General features: G+C 33.0%; 1 protein-coding gene across 2 annotated transcripts in view; it reads right to left on the reverse strand.

The window, feature by feature from the left end:
* Window positions 1–19,558, reverse strand: part of LOC148598972 (uncharacterized) — a 29,025-nt gene that overhangs the window by 3,168 nt on the left and 6,299 nt on the right. The window contains exons 3-9 of one of the 2 annotated variants that reach the window (XM_088560192.1): window positions 17,599–17,752; window positions 16,156–16,378; window positions 14,669–14,737; window positions 10,526–10,617; window positions 8,329–9,110; window positions 5,978–6,022; window positions 524–714 (exon numbers count right to left, since the gene is read on the reverse strand). In XM_088560192.1, coding sequence (XP_088416318.1) covers window positions 524–714; window positions 5,978–6,022; window positions 8,329–9,110; window positions 10,526–10,617; window positions 14,669–14,737; window positions 16,156–16,378; window positions 17,599–17,752 — 1,556 coding nt within the window. The remainder of the gene's footprint in view (window positions 1–523; window positions 715–5,977; window positions 6,023–8,328; window positions 9,111–10,525; window positions 10,618–14,668; window positions 14,738–16,155; window positions 16,379–17,598; window positions 17,753–19,558) is intronic. The other variant, XM_088560194.1, reaches the window with a different exon arrangement.

Consider the following 19,558-nt stretch of genomic DNA (forward strand, 5'->3'; position numbering starts at 1 on the left):
AGGCGTTCACAAAAAACCTGTTACAGATAGTTAAAAAACCTACTTGTTTTCACTGTAAACCAATCTTCTGAGTTATGTCCCTCTTGAACACCGAGGTTTTGTAAATATTTTCTTATATTTTTTATAATTGAAACTTTTAAACCATGAGTTCATATAGCAAAACATGAGTTCAAATAACATGTTGGGCAATTCCCATGCCTTGTTTGAATATAATGTGTAACTTTGTTCAATTCTAATTCTTTGTTAAAAGTCCTGGGAAAAGTCTGAACTGCAATATACAATGTAAAAAACTTGTATACTTTGAAGTACAAACTCCAAAATGTCTTTCAAATGATGTTAGATTAAAAATAAATCGTGCTTATTTCGAAGACCATATCTCATCATGCATATTTACTGTATATAATACATTCATTTTTTTCATATTTCTATGATCATTCTTACTCAGACTTTATAAAACTGAACATGTTTAACTGATAACTTTTATTATTACCATGATAGAACAAAGCATATACTAAACATTCACCTTGTAAATGAATACTCCTATAGGCACCAACTGGCCATTCCTTATGGGACCACGCCTATAATCCTGCGTCAAAGATAAAAGGACGTGGCATTTGCCACGAAAGTTTTGTGGTATCATCTCATTAACTACATTTGCTTTGGTTATTGTGAAGTAAACCCGTGGGCATTTTCCGACATCTGAACATTCTTGCTCTAAATGATAGAAAAATACATAACCCTTTATTACAGAAATAATAATTCATTTCAACTTTCACAATCAAGTTAGAAAGATTTGCTTCCCATGTGTTATCTTTATCTGACAAATCATTGTGTATGTGATACAATAAGAACACAAATATAAGTGTTGTTACAACTTTCAATAAACTGTCCACATAAAAGCATGCGTCTTAAAAGAGCTTCGTACGGAAAGATAAATTCTAATGGTGCAAGAAATATGAATCCGGTAAGTGCAATACATACGAGTGAAGGCTAAAATATTCGATAAGCTAAACAATAAGATATATCAGTTCAACCTTTAAATAGTTCGCTACAAGCTCAATAAAGGGCAATGAAAAAACGGTAAACTCTAGGGAATGGTCAAAAAGAAAATGCAATGGAAAGTCCAAATAACAAATGTCACAATATTTTTGTGGCCGTTTAAAACCGAAGAGTTGAAAAAAAAACTGATATGGTTCTGAACTGGTTAAGGCATTTAAGATGAATATGTTGGGGTAAACCAAGTTTTATAGCGCGCTACATCTCCTGCTTCCATTGCTTATTTTGCAATGAAATAGTTCAGGTTTTTAGTTATGTCACCAAGTGTGCTAATTCTTAACAATAAAAAGAAAGCACAAACTTCACTACAAAGATATATATTATAAAATGAAATTCCATATTTCATCACTCGTTTTTTGATAAATATTAAACGTTGAAAATATATTTCCGACACAACATGATTGATTCTCATAAATATATACCCAAATGAAATCAACTCATTTAATGAAGGTTTTTTAGCATATTTCTGTTTCTAAAAAGCAGAGGACGCTTACGCTACATGGTCCATGATTGTGAATACTCTAGAAAATCTTAAAACACATATAGGAAGGGAGACCGTATGTAAAAATCTATACTTAGTAAAAAATTTGTTTTATAACCTATGTGACAGCTACAAATCCATTGTCTCTATAAATGATAATGAAACATCGCAGTCTTTTTTTTTATTTTTATTTTTTTCTAATGTGACATATTGATAGATTTAAAAATTATAATATACACGAAATGAGTGTCTCTTTCTAATGAAACTCACTCGAGTCACTGATTAGTGATAAAAATTAAAAAAACAATATGTATGACCAGGGTAGCCATATATGACGCGCACATAAAATATCTGATGTATTGACTAGTCATCATCATTATAATTTCTCCTCCATCTGCACCATGAAAACTGATTTATTCAACGGGCCACGGTTTTTCTTTCCTCGTTTGTCTACCCCGGACTTGACTTTTTATGAGCAACTCGGCGGGTGTTTCTAGAACAGCAAAGGACGCTTACCTTATCGGTGCACCTGGTCCATGCTCCCAGTTTTTAGTTGAGTCCGAGTTGCTCAATTACTTTTGTTACTTTGTATGTAAGATTTTAGTTACTTTATGTTCTTTGTTGTGTATGTCTGTTTTCCATATCTGGTCTTTGTCCCTGGATTACATTCTTTTGATTAACTGAATGTTAATTTTTGTTTACTATAGCAATTCAAATAAAATATCAAAAATAAAAAAAAAGGCTTTTTACCCATGAATCACATTTTGAATGATTCTTAGCTGGAATGCTACTTAATAACTTGGAAAAGCACTTTTCAGGGGTTCTTTCAGTACAATCTCAAAATATTTAGGTATTGAATTGCATTTAACTAAAACACAATGAAAACAAAGACACCAATTCTTTTTATTGAACTGTAAAATATAATTGAAATATTGCCGTAACAATACATATGGAATTTATTTTTGTTGTAAATATTTCCTAGTCTATTTTGTATTAGTTCAGTTTCGTTAGTTGATATTTCTCTAATTAAAGTCTACTGGAACAACCAACAATTCAAACAGAGTGATCAGAACTTAACTAGTCTCGTTTTCGTTTATGTCCGGACATTGATTTAAAACGTCTCATTACAACCAACACTTTGAATATTTGACTTTGCCTACAGAAACAGAATTCAACTAAAACACTGAAGTACATAACTAAATGTTCTCTTTATTTCATCATCAGGTTCTAATTTTAAATCAAATATGAGAGAATAATCAACAGAACCAAGGTTATAGTGGTAATCAAAAGAATGAAATCCAGGGTCAAAGCCAAAACATGGAAAACAGACATACACAACAAAAAACATAAAGCAACTAGAATCATACATACAATTAACAAAAGTAAATGAGCAACTCGGACACCACTAAAACTTGGAGCATGGACCAGGTGCGCAGGTATGGTAAGCGTCCTCTACTTTTCTAGATGCACCCGCCGAGTTGCTCATAAAAAGTCAAGTCTAGGGCAGACTTTGAGAATTAACAATTAACTTTGTAATTGTAATTTTATGACAAGCACTCTTATCTATAGGTTTTTTTTTGCAGTTACAGTATAATCATGGAAATCTGAAACGCCTTAACTATTATTAGGTGAAAAATGGAAGGACTCAGGTCTTCAGTCCTATAAATTTCAAGCAAACTTTTTCCTCACAAAGACTATTAGTAAACGACTAAAAGTTATAATCCATACGTAACACAATCAGTTTTAGAGTCTTATCGTGATGAACATAACAAAATAATGGTCAATTACTTCATATATACGAATCACTCATATTGTTTCAAATGGGGAGTATCATTCAGTCAATCTCCATTAGAAGTTAAACACCGCATTTATATTTGAGCAAACTAGGAAGATTTTGATTCACTCAAACCATGCGTTAAAACTTTAATCATTTTAGGGGTTGTCAGTGCATATTATCCACTGATGATCTCAAATTTCGAGGAAGTTTCAATAGAAAAAATTTTTTGGGGGAGAGAATTATTTCTTTTTACTTTTGGGGTATAATTTAATAATGAAAATTTCTCATTCATATTTCATTAAAAAAACTTGAGATGTGTTTAATGGTATCTAACAAATTTAATTTCGATTATTTTCTTTGTTTGGAAAACCCAATTTTTGCCAAATTATGTCATTTTCACGCCAAGGCCTTCACTGTACTTAAATTTTAACAAATGTGTTTCGAATACATAGTACATAAAAAATGAATGCTATATTGGTCTACAAAATCTCTCTAGGAGGAGAGGGCTATGCTGACCCATAGACTATACAGACTTTTTTTATTTTGGGTCCTATTTCGAAATTCTTTAATTGATTTTCAAATTTTGTGCTATATCGTATCCAAACCAGTTGTTGTGTCAAATGATTAACCGTATGTCCGTATGCTTATATTGTGTCTACCCTTTTGTTCATGTGAACAGAGTTCGGCATGCTGCTGTCGTATAAAGCTGCGCTACGTAAAACTCTTCATTTTATGTTTTTTTCTTTTCCTTTAAAGACAAAAACAAAGATAAAAAGTATATTTTATTCTTATCTTTTTTCGCTACTTTAATTATTTTGTCTTTTCTTTTGATGTATTTATTTTTTTCTTTTTTATGTCGTTTTTTGCGTTTGTTTGTTGGCTTTGAGTGTTTTTAAACGTTTTGTATTGTTTTATTTAATTTTAATTAATTTCGTTTTGTATTGTTAATATTTTGCTGTCGTTGTCGGCACAAAGTTCCATGCACAAATCACAGTAACGACCTTGATGGCGAACTCTAAGTAATAAAATAATCAATAATTCGAGCTGTTACTATGGTATTTTTCTAGATAATTAAGTTCCCAGGTAGATATTTTCTGTAAATTATGATGTATGTATAAAATTTCCAGAACATCTTTGTTATGAAAAGCAGATAATGACTTTTCTTATTGATTATTATATATAAAATGATATATTTTTAGCAGAATCGTGACTTAGCTATTGATATATTTGTCTATAAAAAGTAAAATCATGTGACAGTACCATGTGACCTATAGAAGAGGTTATATGTTTTCAAAACACCTGAGATTAAAATTGAGTATATAAGTACTGAATTATAACATGCACTAAACAAGTGAAATATCTAAGAACTGAACTGCGTTTAGGCTTAATATATACAGGTATTGATGATTTCTGAAAGAAAAATATGTGCTAGGATTTAAACATACCTGCAAAATGAGAAAGATCATCGACGTCTGTCCATTAAACAAAAAAATGTCCTTTGAGTGATTATTAAGGTGAAAACCTGCTTAAAGACAGCAGGTAAAAAACAGTTTTGAAATAGAAATATTGTAACTAAACCTTCAACAAGTTGAATAACGTCAGACATACTATTTTTAATGCAAGGGTTTTCATTTTGCAGAAATCTTTGTTTGGCAATTGGAATAAACCACTCAGTTGAATCATTCAATCCACAAATCGACAAAAGAAAAACAACTTAAAACCTATGACAAATGCAATAACATTTTATTCCGGATCATCAATTTGTTTATAAGGACACACATGTCAATGTAATACCGACTGTTTAGGTCACTATCAAACAAACTTAGACAAATAAAGTAAATAGTAAGACAGAAACAATAAGAAAACTCATAACCAAATAAACACGACGGTGAGCGACCTTTTTCCACTAAAAATATTGGAACATGAACCCAATCTTCACTTCAAACCACGAACAATCACTATCGAAATAATCACCTACCAGATGCGCCGGTCTTCACCTCTGCTTTACTAGAAATATCCGTCGAGTTGCTCAAAACAAGAGGCTCCAGAAGCCTGAATCGCTCACCTGATTGAATTTTGCCTTTTAAGGGTAATAACTCTAACAAGGAGTTGTCATACAATTTTGACTCCATTTAATTCATGGGCACACTTGTAAGCCCTATAATAAGGGTCATTTCAGCAATTGAAAGCTATTGGCTAAACCTAACAGATTTGAAGATGTATGCAAAAATCTGTTGTCTGACCCCATTGTTCTATTTCTAGAAACGGCAGCCATGTTTTTTTCAGCGATCAAAAATATGTCACTTCGTTAAGGATACCCTATAAAACAAAAATGTCAACTTTCACTGAATTCTGTAGAGCAGTTTCTGAGGAGAGATATTTTAAGCAATAACATCATAAACAGAAAAAAACGTCCAAAAAGGGCAATAACTCCAACATGGGTCAACAAATTTTTACCAACATTTGACCACAGATAGATCTCTTCATGCTGAATAATTCTACCCCATGTCAGAATTCGGCTAAACCTAACGGTTTTCGAGATAAATGCGAAAAACTACTGTATGACCTCTATGTTCTATTTTTAGTAACGGCGGCCATGTTTTTCAACGGATCAAAAAACCTCCCATCAGTTCTATTCACGATACCCCAAGAAACATTCATACCAAGTTTGGTTCCAATTGGTCTGGTGGTGTCAAAGGAGAAGATTTCTGAAAGAAATAACATTCAAAATAGCAAAAAACAAACGTCGACAAAGGGCAATAACTCCAACATGGCTTAACATATCAAAATGAAAATTTGACCACAGATAGATCTCATCATGCTAAACACTTTTACCCCCATGTCAGAATGCAAAAATCTACTGCCCGACCCCTATGTTCTTTGTTTTAGTAACCAAATCAAAAATCCCCACATCAGTTCTATGCACGATACCCCAAGAAACATTTATACCAAGTTTTGTTCCAAGTGGTCAAATAGGTTCAGAGGAGAAGAGTTTTGAAAAATTTTTAACGACGACGACGGACGACGACGGACGCCAAGTGATGGCAATAGCTCATATGGCCTTCGGCTAGGTGAGCTAAAAAGTCAAGTCCGAGGTAGACGAAAGAGGAAAGGAAAACTATGACACATTAAACAAAGCGGTTTACAAAAAAACATAGAAGTGTATGTACATGTAATAGTAACCATCAATAGATTGTTTGAAAAAAACTGACGAAGTAGGACGTCGACAAAGTACAAACATTGGCGTCTCAAAATTGATACTTATCATTGCATATGTTACAAACCATATTATTATTATATCATGCTCGATTCACATGTAGGTATCCGCCCACTGCTGACGCTTCGGTCTATATTTTTATCGATATTTATCAATACTTCTCTCGAATGTTCCTTTGAAAATTGCTTTTCCGTATCAAAAATCAGAATCACAGGAGAAAAGACATCATACATTACATTTTAACAAAGTCAAGGAAAATGATGTCGAATAAAATAACGACAGCATAAAAACATTTTAGTATTGCTGTAAAACTTCAGGTTGAACAAGGTTCAGAAACAAAAATCTGCTTCAGATGCTTTAATGCATAATAAAATGTGTTTGAAGCTGATCGCTGAACAAATAAAACTAAAATAGGTTTATGAACTGATTACATGACAACTTAAGTGTTAGTCCCTGTAAGAATCAGGCAGTCAGAGAAACATGGTATGAAAAAATCCACCATTTTGATAGTGTAATTTGACTATTTGCACCATCAGAATCAAGAAAAACAAACAAGATTGTCCGTATCTTGCTGGACCATTGAGTAACAATTTCATTAAAATGCACTGAAAATGAACATTTTAATGGCAGCGAACTCTGTCTAAAACCTCAGTTTTTTAAGTTTCTATTGAAAATTTCTGCACAAAGCGAGTGATTCAGAGATAAAATAGTGGTATTTTCAAATAGAGAAAGAATCATTGAGAGTGCTAATGCATTGTCATATCGGTGGGGGTTTAACATGCATGTTTCTGATTTTTCCTATTTGCCTGATTCTTACAAGCACATACACTTAACGATCATATTAAGGATAATATTATATCAATATTACTTTTTAGTTTTGGTACCAGCGTGTAAATAATCCCTGGGGTGAAATATTTCTGGGCAAGTTAGACATTTTCATTACAGTGTTTCTCCTTTTCCTAAAATATGACTTGATTTTATGTCCTGTTATCGATCCATATCGTTTTGTTTTTGTTTTACTTTTACATTTTCGAATCATTTAATATTGGAAAGTTTACATGACAGAGATATATGTACACCATAAATTTGAATATCCGTTTTATAAATTGATAAGACGAGTGATAGTGATTTAGGCTATTGTTGCGGCTTTTTCTTGAAACATCTGCTACATTACGAAACATTTGATTGGTAATTGCAGCCGTTGAAGAATGTTTAACAAGGCTATGGTTTTCCCATACATATATACGCCAATTACGAATAAAATTATGCTTCTCACGAATTTGAATTGTGTCAGATGCACAACATACCTAAACCAAACGAAAATTGTTTATGTTTATTTTACATATGATTATGGACTATGTTAATTTTCGCTTATTATATCACACGTGATTCACGTGCTTATCATACGTTACAAACAATATGATTATCATATCATGCTTTATCACATGATCACCATACATTGCAATCCATATGACTCCCATCTGTAGAAGTTTTGGCTGTGTACAACTGACGTTACATGTTCATCTCCATCACAGTAATGTCAATCAACACTATAATATGAATTTGCACATTTGTATCTTGTAACTTGAATTCACTGAAACTGCGATAATTAACAAAACGATCAAAATACTATACCGCAAATGCTATATTTTGTTATAAGTATAAAGATATAAAAAAAAACTCTATTAATCTTGTCAATTTATAAGGCGAAAAGATCTAAATTATTGGTCATGTTTAAACAATCTATCGTAACGACAATGCAAAGATTTTATATTATTTAGTTAAGAGAATACTCACTTCGCCATCTGTCACGGTGTTGCACGATAAGTTTCCATCCACCATGTGACCGGAAAAAGTCAGTTTTCGTTGCTAGGAAACTACTATGCGTTAAGTGCGATAGTGAAGATAACGAGTAGTTTCTTCCTATCAGAGGAGCACTTTTACGTCGATAGGCATATGCGAAACACTTTGGATCAAGTTCTCCATTAATACTATCGCCATCTTGAGACTTTTCGGAACTGATACTCTCTATGCGGGAAAATGGATGAATGGAAAAGTCATCGGAACTTCCACGGCGCCAATTCCAGCGCTTTTTATAAGCTGGCATTTTCGAATACTCTCCATTATTATTATTGTTGTTCAACGAATTATTTCGCCCATTAAATAACCTTGTAACAATACTGTCATTTGGTGAGTGTGGATTGTGTTGGTTTTGAATTTCGGGGTCTGGCACTGAAAGGGTTGGGATAACCTTTCCTTGATTAGAAGGCTGTGGAGTGTTCTTTACCACGTATGGCGACGAAGCCAGTGTACTAGGCACAGAGTTGCTTACTGTTTTTTGTGTTGTAGGTGTGCACGATGACCGTATGTCACGCTCAATTGATTCCTTCCGTTTGTAAAATCGGTCGACACAATATCCTTCAGTTCGGAATGGATCAGTCCCACTGATTATGATAAGACCGCCAAAATTACATCGGAAGTCTTCGTACGTCATCCAATACTCGTCTTTGTCCTTACAAGAAATAGGCTTATATTTGTCCATGAACCAATGAGAAACCGAGCCCCATGATATTTGATCCCTATAAGAAATGTATATGTTGATAATTAAAAAGAAAACCAATCATATATAAACGTTTTGTACATATGTTTCAAGGAGTAACCCTTCATCATCAGCATTAAATCCAAATGTATAGGAATACTTAAGTAGCAGTCTTTGTAAGAATCATGCAAAATGTGAAAAATGTGATACACTCCAAAAAGGCTACATATTTTTATTTTTGTAATTAATTTGTTTTATGGGTCTCTACTATAAAATGTGTAATTATTCATTCAAATTTGCCTGCTTTTAGGAGATAATCAACAGTGAAAATTCAATAGATTCTATTGCATTTGAGTGTCATTTACAGAGTTATCTCCCTTAATTTTGAAATATACAGTGCATTCTATATATTTTTCATCTCCTAAGCACACGGGTTATATGAAAAGTTGAATGTTTATTTTTTGTTTACTATGGCAATTCAAACAAAATATCAAAAATAAAAATATGTAGGCTTTTAACCCATGAATCACATTTTGCATGATTCTTAGTTGGAGTGCTACTTAAATCCAACAGTATATGGTATACAAGAAGTACTGAAAACTTTTGTCCTATCTCATTTGTTATAGTTGAGAAAATACATTTTGTTAAAAACTTAACTACTAAAAACAAAAAAAAAACCAAATCTAGTACCGAGAAGTTGTACCATGTTCAATCGAGTATTGAAGCCTTAGTACTTCCATCAGCAGTTTTGAATTTTGTGACTCTACAAATTCCGGTGACAACTCTATGACATAATTGATGTAGTCTAAATCAGGGACATCCTGAAACATCCCAATGTGCAATATCTCAGGATAGAAAAAAAATAAGTCCCTCCTTTTGTTAGAATAAAAATCAACATTCCTTTTCCAAGGAAACAAAAGATGCTGTAATTATGTCTGGTATTGAAGAAGTTAAAATTGTTCACTTGTAGAAATTAATTTCATTCAAACATATACGCTATGGTGGTAAACAATTCAGATATATCAAAATCCTTGAAAACATAACGTTGATGTTACCCTTATTAATGGGACAGGGTTATCATAGGAATTCATTGCAATTTCAATCCAGTAATGACATAATATCAACCAATCTAAATCAAAATGCAGATATGTTGTCAAACAAAATAAAGGCACTCATTTACATGAACTTTTGAGTTATGAAAGTGGAACATACATGTAGTATATACATGTTAGTTTCATTATGACGATCGTCGTCTGGTATTGGCTACAGTTTCATTATAAATTCTCAAACACCAAACCTTGTAAGATAGGATTGTATTCGTCACGTGTATTAAAGTCAAATTTATATAAAAAAACGGCGTCATCCATGTGTCAGAGAAGCGACAATTATGCCGAACCATATTTTTTAAATAAATCTGCATGACAATGATGGTTATAAATAATATGGATAACTTACCCATCAGTATATTTCCCATGCCAGCACGGCTCAACCGGAAATGGACACTTCAATCTTACCATCTCTATGAGTCTTCCGTCGGTCGTTGGAAACTGAACCAAAATAAAAGAATACATTGAGTGATGCGAAAATTATAGTAACGGACATCGATACAAATGGGTCGATGAAAACAGCCAACAAATTAAAACAAATTGACGACCTTAATGAACAGTGCACGTAAGCTTACGTAAGGTAGTACAATTCAGTTAGGTCATTTCTGAAAATTTTGTCTCATTTAGTTGAACAAAGCTGTTTTGAGGCAGTTCGCACAGAAATTTCTAGTGTTTTGTCATAAAAAGTGCATAATTTTTAAATCCTTGGTGTGTGGAGGTTCAAGTCATTTATAAGTAATTTAGTGATTATTCTTATAAAATTCAGTAGCCATGGTAACATACTGAAAAAAATATTCCTGAGTTATAGTACAAATCAGGGGTGCCTTTCCAAAACTAACACCCAAATACTATGCTTAAAATTATCTTTAAACAATCCTAATTTCGGGGATTTGATACCTCGTATCTACCCAAAAGAACTTGAGATAAAGGATACTACAGACACTGTGAAGTCAGGCTCATATCTGTACTTACACTTAGAAATCGATGGTAAAGGAAAACTATTGACAAAACTTTACGACAAACGTGATGACTTTTCATTCAGAATTGTCAATTTTCCTTTCATCTGTGGCAACATCCCTTCGGCTCCAGCGTATGGAGTGTTCATATCACAACTCATACGTTATGCCAGAGCTTGCCGAAACTACGCAGACTTTTTGTATCGCGCTAGAACTCTAACGAATAGGCTTCTGGAACAGGGTTATGTTGCTACAAGATTGAAGTTATCACTACAGAAGATTTATAGTCGTCATCAGGAACTCGGGGATCGTTATGGTGTATTATCAGCACCATGAAAACTGATTTACTCAACGGGTCATAGTTTTCCTTTCCACGTTTGTCTACCCCGGACTTGACTTTTTATGAGCAACTCGGCGGGTGTTTCTAGAAAAGCAGAGGACGCTTACCCTACCGGTGCACCTGGTCCATGCTCCCAGTTTTTAGTGGAGCCCGAGTTGCTCATTTACTTTTGTTACTTATGATTTTAGTTACTTTATGTTCTTTGTTGTGTATGTCTGTCTGTTTTCCATGTCTGGTCTTTGTCCCTGGATTACATTCTTTTGATTACCGCTACAACCTTGGTTCCCTTGATTACTCTTTATAAAATATCTGGCACTTAGACACTACCACAGGATGAAAGCATTCATGGAGTAGGTGGAAAAAAGGTAAAAATAATAAGACCCTTTTCGATTCATTCTCTCACAAATGTAGTCCCAAAAGTGCCAAATAAGGTATTTTGAAAATCAGCCATCTGACGCTGAGGAGAGAACCAAATACGGCAGGGGACTGAAACGTTCCGGATACCATTTTTCATTTAAATTACACCTATAACATATATTACATCTGTCTATGTAAACATGCTTATCTACATTTTAACAATATATCCACCAAATTTCAACTTTTAATTTTAAGTTTTACAAAATTTACAAAACTTGGTTTGCGAAACAGTGCGTCTTAATGTAACTACGTAGTGCACCCTAAAACTAAAGTACACGTAAGTCTCACCGGTTTGTTATGGATTTACGCGTACGTACACATGTGTCTTACAAGTGTTTTGTGAAAAGATGCCCTGAGTCAGAGAAAATCACGTAGAAGCAATGTATACAATGCTTTAAATTTGGAAACAGGGGTTTTCACCCATCGCCGCCAAGTAATAAAGAATTGTGTTTAGAGAAAGTATTAAAATAAACCCTTCAAAATACAATGAATATTCCGTATTTAAGAAAAATCAAATAGATGTCAATTGAGAGGAAAACTAATATCAAAGAAATGTCGAATCAGTGACCACTTTAGCACTGCTGTCCCTAATGGTGCGTTACAATTGCGTTGTTTTTTTTTTCACCAGGCCTAGGCACCACAAAATTGAATTGAGTCTGTGACTTTGGTTTTGTACCAAGCCTAGCATCACACAACACTCGAGCCAAGTCTCAGATAGACTTACTACACGTTCCTCTCTTTAAATTAAGAATAAATGAAAACAAGTTAGCAGCAGTTAGTAAAGGTTTATTATATAGATATTCTGTGATTTATATATATATAATAAAAAAGTGACTTGTATCAAATCTAATGGTAATATTAATATATTGGTTTGAGGAAGATTGTCAGAAAGTATTATCAAATCAAAGCAAAACGTCGTGTTCAAGTAATACGACAAAAGTAGTCTTGTAGAATTTTTTTTTTTTTTTTTTTTTTTTTGTCTAACGCGTCATAGATTTAAACCCAGTATACTTGAATATCTCTTTCGTATATGTGTTAACTTTCGATAACAAGTCATTAGTTACTTCGTTAATTTATAACGTTTTCATGTTATTATTTACGCCACACAGACAAGATAATAAACCTTGTAACCAGATCAACACAATGTTTATAATTAGGAGAAATTTAACACATGGAATCAGTTACGACATTTTATTCATTATCAGGAAAATAAAATCTGGCTAAACGATTAGCAAGACGTGACTGTACACTTAATTCTGTCACCAAATTCATCTGTTCGATTCAAGTACACATGTAATAGTCTGACGGTACTTTATGCAATCATGTTTTAATTTTTAGTATACAGTAATGATGGTAATATTGCATGTGATTTAGTTGTTTGCAAACAAAATTCGATTTTTACCTAAAGCCACGCCAAATATTGAGAAAATGTCATATTGTAAGTTTACAAAATTACGATTATAATCTTGTAGCGCAAGACACGAAAAATCAAGACCATCTGAATAAGTTTTTTTTAGTTATAGCACTATACTTGTATTTCAGAAGTTACACGATTTTGAATTGGACAGAAAATATCGACTATCAAGTCAAGGACAGTATTTCATGTAACTGTAACGCCATCAACTCATTCTTTCTTTCTTTCTTTCTTTTTTAGAACTAGCAGATCGTTAAATTTTGATACTAAAATTGAATTATAAGGAATGCCTGTTATATTGGCTCTGTCTAATTGACATATTCTTATGCCCTTGTTGCACACTTGAAAATAATCTGGGTTGCTTAGACATAGACAGAAAAAGTAAAACAGTAATTACAAAATAAAATACTAAAATAATATGCATAACATTTCCCTACAATATGAATTTCTTATCGCATAACTTCAAAAGCAATACTAGGCCTCATCTTGTAATAAGTGTAATGGGAACTCCGACTTTCATTATTGCAAATCTTATGCTCTAAGGATAGCGAAAAAAAAAAACCTACATTTGAACCAATGATTTCTTTAAATAGTCACCTATACATCATTGCTGAAACTATCCAAAAAATAATCACTAAAATCATTTCAGAAGAAAATTAATACCTTGTTGTAAACATTAATGCTGTCTACATAGCCTGAGATGTGGCTATTACATCAAACTATTTCAACTATATTGTAAAAAGCTCAATGCTACTCTGAGTTTACATTTTTAATCATGTTCAATGACGTTGCATGCAAACAACAAACGAAAGCAACAAGATAATCCTTCGGCAAAATTCCATCTAAAAAGTCGAAATTTTTCCCATTTTTACATTTTTAAGCAGATACAGACAACATATGAAATATGGTATGCTAACAAAATTGAAATTGCATTATTTTGACACCAATTCATATTTACATGTAGAAATACATGTAACTACAAATCTTTATTTTATTTGGGAGGCTTTATGACAATTATCCTTCGTAAGATCATATAATCAATATTGAATATTGGTGGAAATGATGTATAGATGAAGTAGAGCATATATAAAGCATATACAATTTACATCTATAATACGGAAAGTTTCAGTCGCATTACGTGAAAAAACATTTTCTTACTGTTGATACTGTACAATATAAGGTGCAAGTGTGCAACAATTTGCAAAAAATAATTCTGATATTATAACTGAATGTTCAGTGATTTTAAAGTTAGTTTCGTACTTGTCACCTTGGTTACTGCAGTGACAATGTGGTTAGTGTCGTACTTCTTACATATGTGTACCATAGTTATTTCTATGACAATGTGGATAGTTTCGTACTTCTTACCTTGGTTATTGCTGTGACAATGTGCAGATAGCGAATTCTATCTTCGTGTTCATCTTCAAAACTGTTCCTCTGAAATCAAACAACGTTTATTTGGTCAGCTTATTTTCGTGAAAAGTATACCTAAATTAGTTTCTTTGTTATTGGGTTATTTTATCTACTTCTTGGATGGTTAGATATTTGCGATATCACTTTATAGGGCAATGTGATATGCAAATTTCGTCGTTACGATCGGTTGTTGTGTGGTAGTGTTTCATTTGGTTGGTTGAAAGAGGCAATGCAACGTTTCTTACGTTGTTCTCCCGTTTTGTTCCCAATTGATGACGTTATAGATGGAAGATCGCTAAAATGTCCGCCAAAGCAGATGTCAAATGTCAAGCGACCAAATATTTCAAAGGAATCATAGAGTAACGGGTTTCATAAGTCGTGAAATTTGAATATTGCAAAATATCAACTCGCGTCATTTAATTTCAATGTCATAATAATTGTGTTGAAATTAAATAACTTAAGTTGATATCTTTCACACATTGTGAAACCTATAAAAAAATAGAAAATTTTGACGTCTGTAATGAATACTCAGTCTAGTATTAAGGTCACAATGTTTAATCGGTGACAGCTGATTTATCTCTTGAGTTTTATTTGCGAAAGGACTAAAATTAGGGCGCTGACACTTGGAAAATGTTCACGATCTAAGTACAAATGTATTTGGTAATTTTTACGTATAATTACGGTAAATATTTATTTCAAGTTTTCATAAGATTCAATTTAATTGTCGTTTTTGTTAGATGTACTTTTGGTAAATAAAACAATTGAGAATCTCTGTTCAATATGTAAAAAGTCACTTTTATTAACACCTTAGGTACGTCTACTTTGGGAGAAAGAAGACAAAGAACTTCAAATCCTATACTTGCTTTCGCTATTGAAATTGCTTACCATGTACATTAAAAAAAAAACATTGCCTTTTTGTTCGACGTGTGTCAATCGTTTTAAAAATCCCGACTGATCATGGGATGAAACTTGCATGTATTCACAGTTGAGGTTTTTATAAGCGTGTACAATCATAACTCATTTGAAGGATGGTTATAATCCACTTTTATCTATTTTACATGTCATCATTTACTTTTCTGACTTGACTTCGTATTTTGTATGCTGTTTCTTTACTTTTAATATATCTGGAAATTCTACTCCTATAATTCATCATTATGCTTACTTACTTGTTACAGTAATTCTACACTTCATCCACCCACCCAGACACCCCCTCCTAAAAAAAGAGTTACTGCTAGCAGCGCTTACAAAATAATACACCACTCCCCACCCCAGTAGTCAAAATATGAAAAACGTCCAAAATCGAATCCATGATGTGGCATACATATATAAAGCTTCTGTCAAACGTCAAATGGTTGATACATAGTTGCAGAGAAATTATAACGTAAAAGTAGTGCAGGACAGAAACCAAGATTACTATAACAATAATAAATGGTAGCTCTTACCTCAAATGATTCCAAAATATGATGAAAGCCGGTATGTGTCAGTCGTTTCTCATTCCTCCAGCAGATAAGCATGGACCTGTTAGAGAAGGATTTATACATGAGATAGAACAGGTTACTGGGAGGATTTATGTCTTGGGTGTAAAATTCACATATATCCCCCGTCAGATCCGATAAGGCATTCAACAGGTTCCCGACTTCTACTGATTCATACGTCTTCATAATTCTGAAACGGAAAAATGTAGGAATTGGATATTGAAAAAAAAACAACAACAAAGCGAGTTCGATTATGAAATCTTCCTTTATTTACTGTAAGTGAGGGGCAGGTGGGCTGAATAGGAGTGTGAATGAACCGACTTCAAAAAGGTCAAATTATACAAAATAACCTTGGTTGTCAGAGCCAGCTAATTAGATGGCGTGACCACTCCTCTATCTATAAATCTACCACTGCTTTGGTAATGATGACTAATTATTACCTACATAGTTACGCGTCATTTGTATATATATTTGGTATCAAAAATGACAGAATAGTTTTGAAATTCGAGTGTATACATGTATGTAATGACTTATTTTCATAACGATATACTTAAAAACATAGAGTATGCCCTAATAGGTCCTTTCACAAGGGTTTACAATCCGTGTCTGTTTGTCGACCTCACACGTCAGAAAACTGTCTGTGTACAAATTCTTAAAACTAATAATTGAGCTCATTGGATTGTAATGTATTAATTAGGTATTGGAATGCACCAAAATACAATATTGAATACGTCTGTGTTTCAGATGGTCGTGTGGAAATGTACATGTAAAATTGTAGGTGTCGTTGTTCGTTGTTGATCAGCACATGAGAGGTATGACCACAAACCGAATTAAATGGCATCTTAATTGAAATAAAAATTTCGAGTGTATTATAGTTTTGAAAAGCTAAACTGTCATCGTGATATTTACAAAAAACTTTATATAGTAGTACTGAGTAGACAAATATTCAAGTCAACTAGACGTAACTTGGTCTCGTTTTGTCTATTTTTCAAACAAGTAGTGCCAGACACTGCTCAAGAGACCTGATTCAGATATATAGTAGAAACATGGCATGTTATATATAATTAAATTCACTTTTCTATTTGCTGGAAATATTAAAAATTGGCAATCACAGTAATGAATACCCTACATGTTTACTATTTAAACAGGTTAAAACTGATAGTTTAACATTAAAGTTGACATTTACTCTGGGGTTCTACAGCAAATACAAAATCTGAATTGATATGCCCTTCCATACACGATTTGATTTTAGTTTTCAATTTGTCTTATAATGTGTATAATTTAATAATTATCCAATAAACCCTTAAGTGTACATGGACATTTCATGTACATAAAAAGTAAGGGAGAATTGATGTATGTCAAAACTTGGATTCATTAACTTATAAGGACGCACATGAATTAATTACCTACTTGGCATAAGCTTTTTCTAGAAGAGGACCCCAGAACTCTGGTGGGTCTCCGAAGGCTTGGCAGTACATCAGGTTACTCTGTAGACAGGGAAGATTATCGTCGACTATAGTCTCTACCCAATCTCCAAATCTCCATATGTTGAAACGAAAAGCACCTACAACAAAAAAATTCACATGTAATCCTAGGTAAAAATTACTATATATGATCTATTTTTTTGTTTTTTTGTTTTTTGTTTTGTTTTTTTTTTGTTTTGTTTCTTTTTTGTTTCTTTTCTCGACATTTTCACTGATTATATATCATATATATTGCTGATGTAGTATTATTGGATGAACGAATACAATCTCTTCCGCAGATCTATAACCGCTTCCTGATGTACTACGTATCACTCCGCCATATATAGCATATATTTTTTTTCTCAAAGCATGATCACTACTCAGTACAGATCCGCGAAGCTGTTTCGGTTCTATAATACAAATAATTTTTAGTAGAGTTGGGGTTTAAGACTGGGAGCGACAGATATGTTAAAGCTTTGAAATAGTGCCATCTGTGCAGGAGATCGGAACTAATTGGCATTTAAGACCAGTCAAATGACAGAGTATGGTACAGTAAGATTGAACTCTTGTTGTAATGAAACCGGAATCCAGATATTTAGTTTCGTTCTGCTCTGTTTTATTGTTTTATTTGATTTCGTTTGTATTTGACTGAACTTTAACTTTATTTTACTATAGTTAGATTCACTGTGTTTATTATATTATTAGTTTTGCGGATATTTACGGGAGTTTTCTGACGCCGTAGTAAAATGAAGACTAATATATTCCGCTGCAGGGTCACTAAAGGGGTTGACCAGGATCGATGAAAATTTTACATCTGCTTCAAATATTGGATTTGTGAGAATCTATCTCATATTAGTGATATAACTAATGAAGACTACTTTTACAGTTTTATAAATTATGCATCTGGTGCACCGTAAGAATAATAATGCTGGTTTGATATGTCTATTTATGGACGTAGTCATTGTCAGTGTGAAACAGAAAAAAAAAATAGTCAAACTATTAATACATGTATCACTTGATTATAGATTCACATAATCGAATGCTATGACTCATCATACAACTAGAAATACTGAACATTTAAAATATCAAATCATAATACCATGTCGTTACCATAAGAATACTTTCAGTGGTGAAGTCATGACGAGAAAATGGGGAGACATGTAAAAGGCTTGCAGCAGATTTTTTTAGAAATTGAGTAACGTGGGACGGGCAGAAGGTCCAGAAGGACAGGAAAATACATATGTATAAAGACTAAGTAAACACAATTATTATAATTGTTTGCACTTGTAAGTTCTTTTTCAAAGTTTAAAACTTCCCCGCAACAGTATCCTGGAGATAGCGGACAGGAATGCATTTTTCCTACGTGGAAATATATTTCGCCAATTTAGCAAATTAGACAGACTACACAAGGCTCGTATATGGTTCCCCTATGTGTACTTTGATTAAAAACTTGAAGTGTACATTCAGAGATGTTAACGGTGTTAAAATAATCAAAATCTTATGCACATCTAATCTGTTAGCGTATCTGTGGACGGTATAAAATTCATAGATTAAAAATCGCTAGATTTCACAGTTTAAGACAATGGCCTGTCGCTTAAACTCGTGTCGTTCAACTCTTATTGCTTATTAATAAATATTCCTCTACAATCGGATCCAGTTTGGGGGAACACTGCCTGTAATAATGATACGCATTGTAAGACTGCATGAAAGGTATTATTTCCAAATTCATTAAGCGAATGTACATGTAATCACCAGCTTCCACATTTATTACGTTACAGGGGAGATTTTTTCTTTCACCCTAAAAAATGTGCCATTGATCTTTATATCTGTTTACCGTTAGCGACTTTGAATATGTTTATCCTATGATTTATATGCAAGATTCATTGTAAGAGACCACTCTAGCTGGT

The sequence above is a fragment of the Perna viridis genome, chromosome 14 (assembly GCF_037379345.1).
Source record: "Perna viridis isolate PV_CMFRI_1.1 ecotype Kerala chromosome 14, ASM3737934v1, whole genome shotgun sequence".
NCBI lineage: Eukaryota > Metazoa > Mollusca > Bivalvia > Mytilida > Mytilidae > Perna > Perna viridis.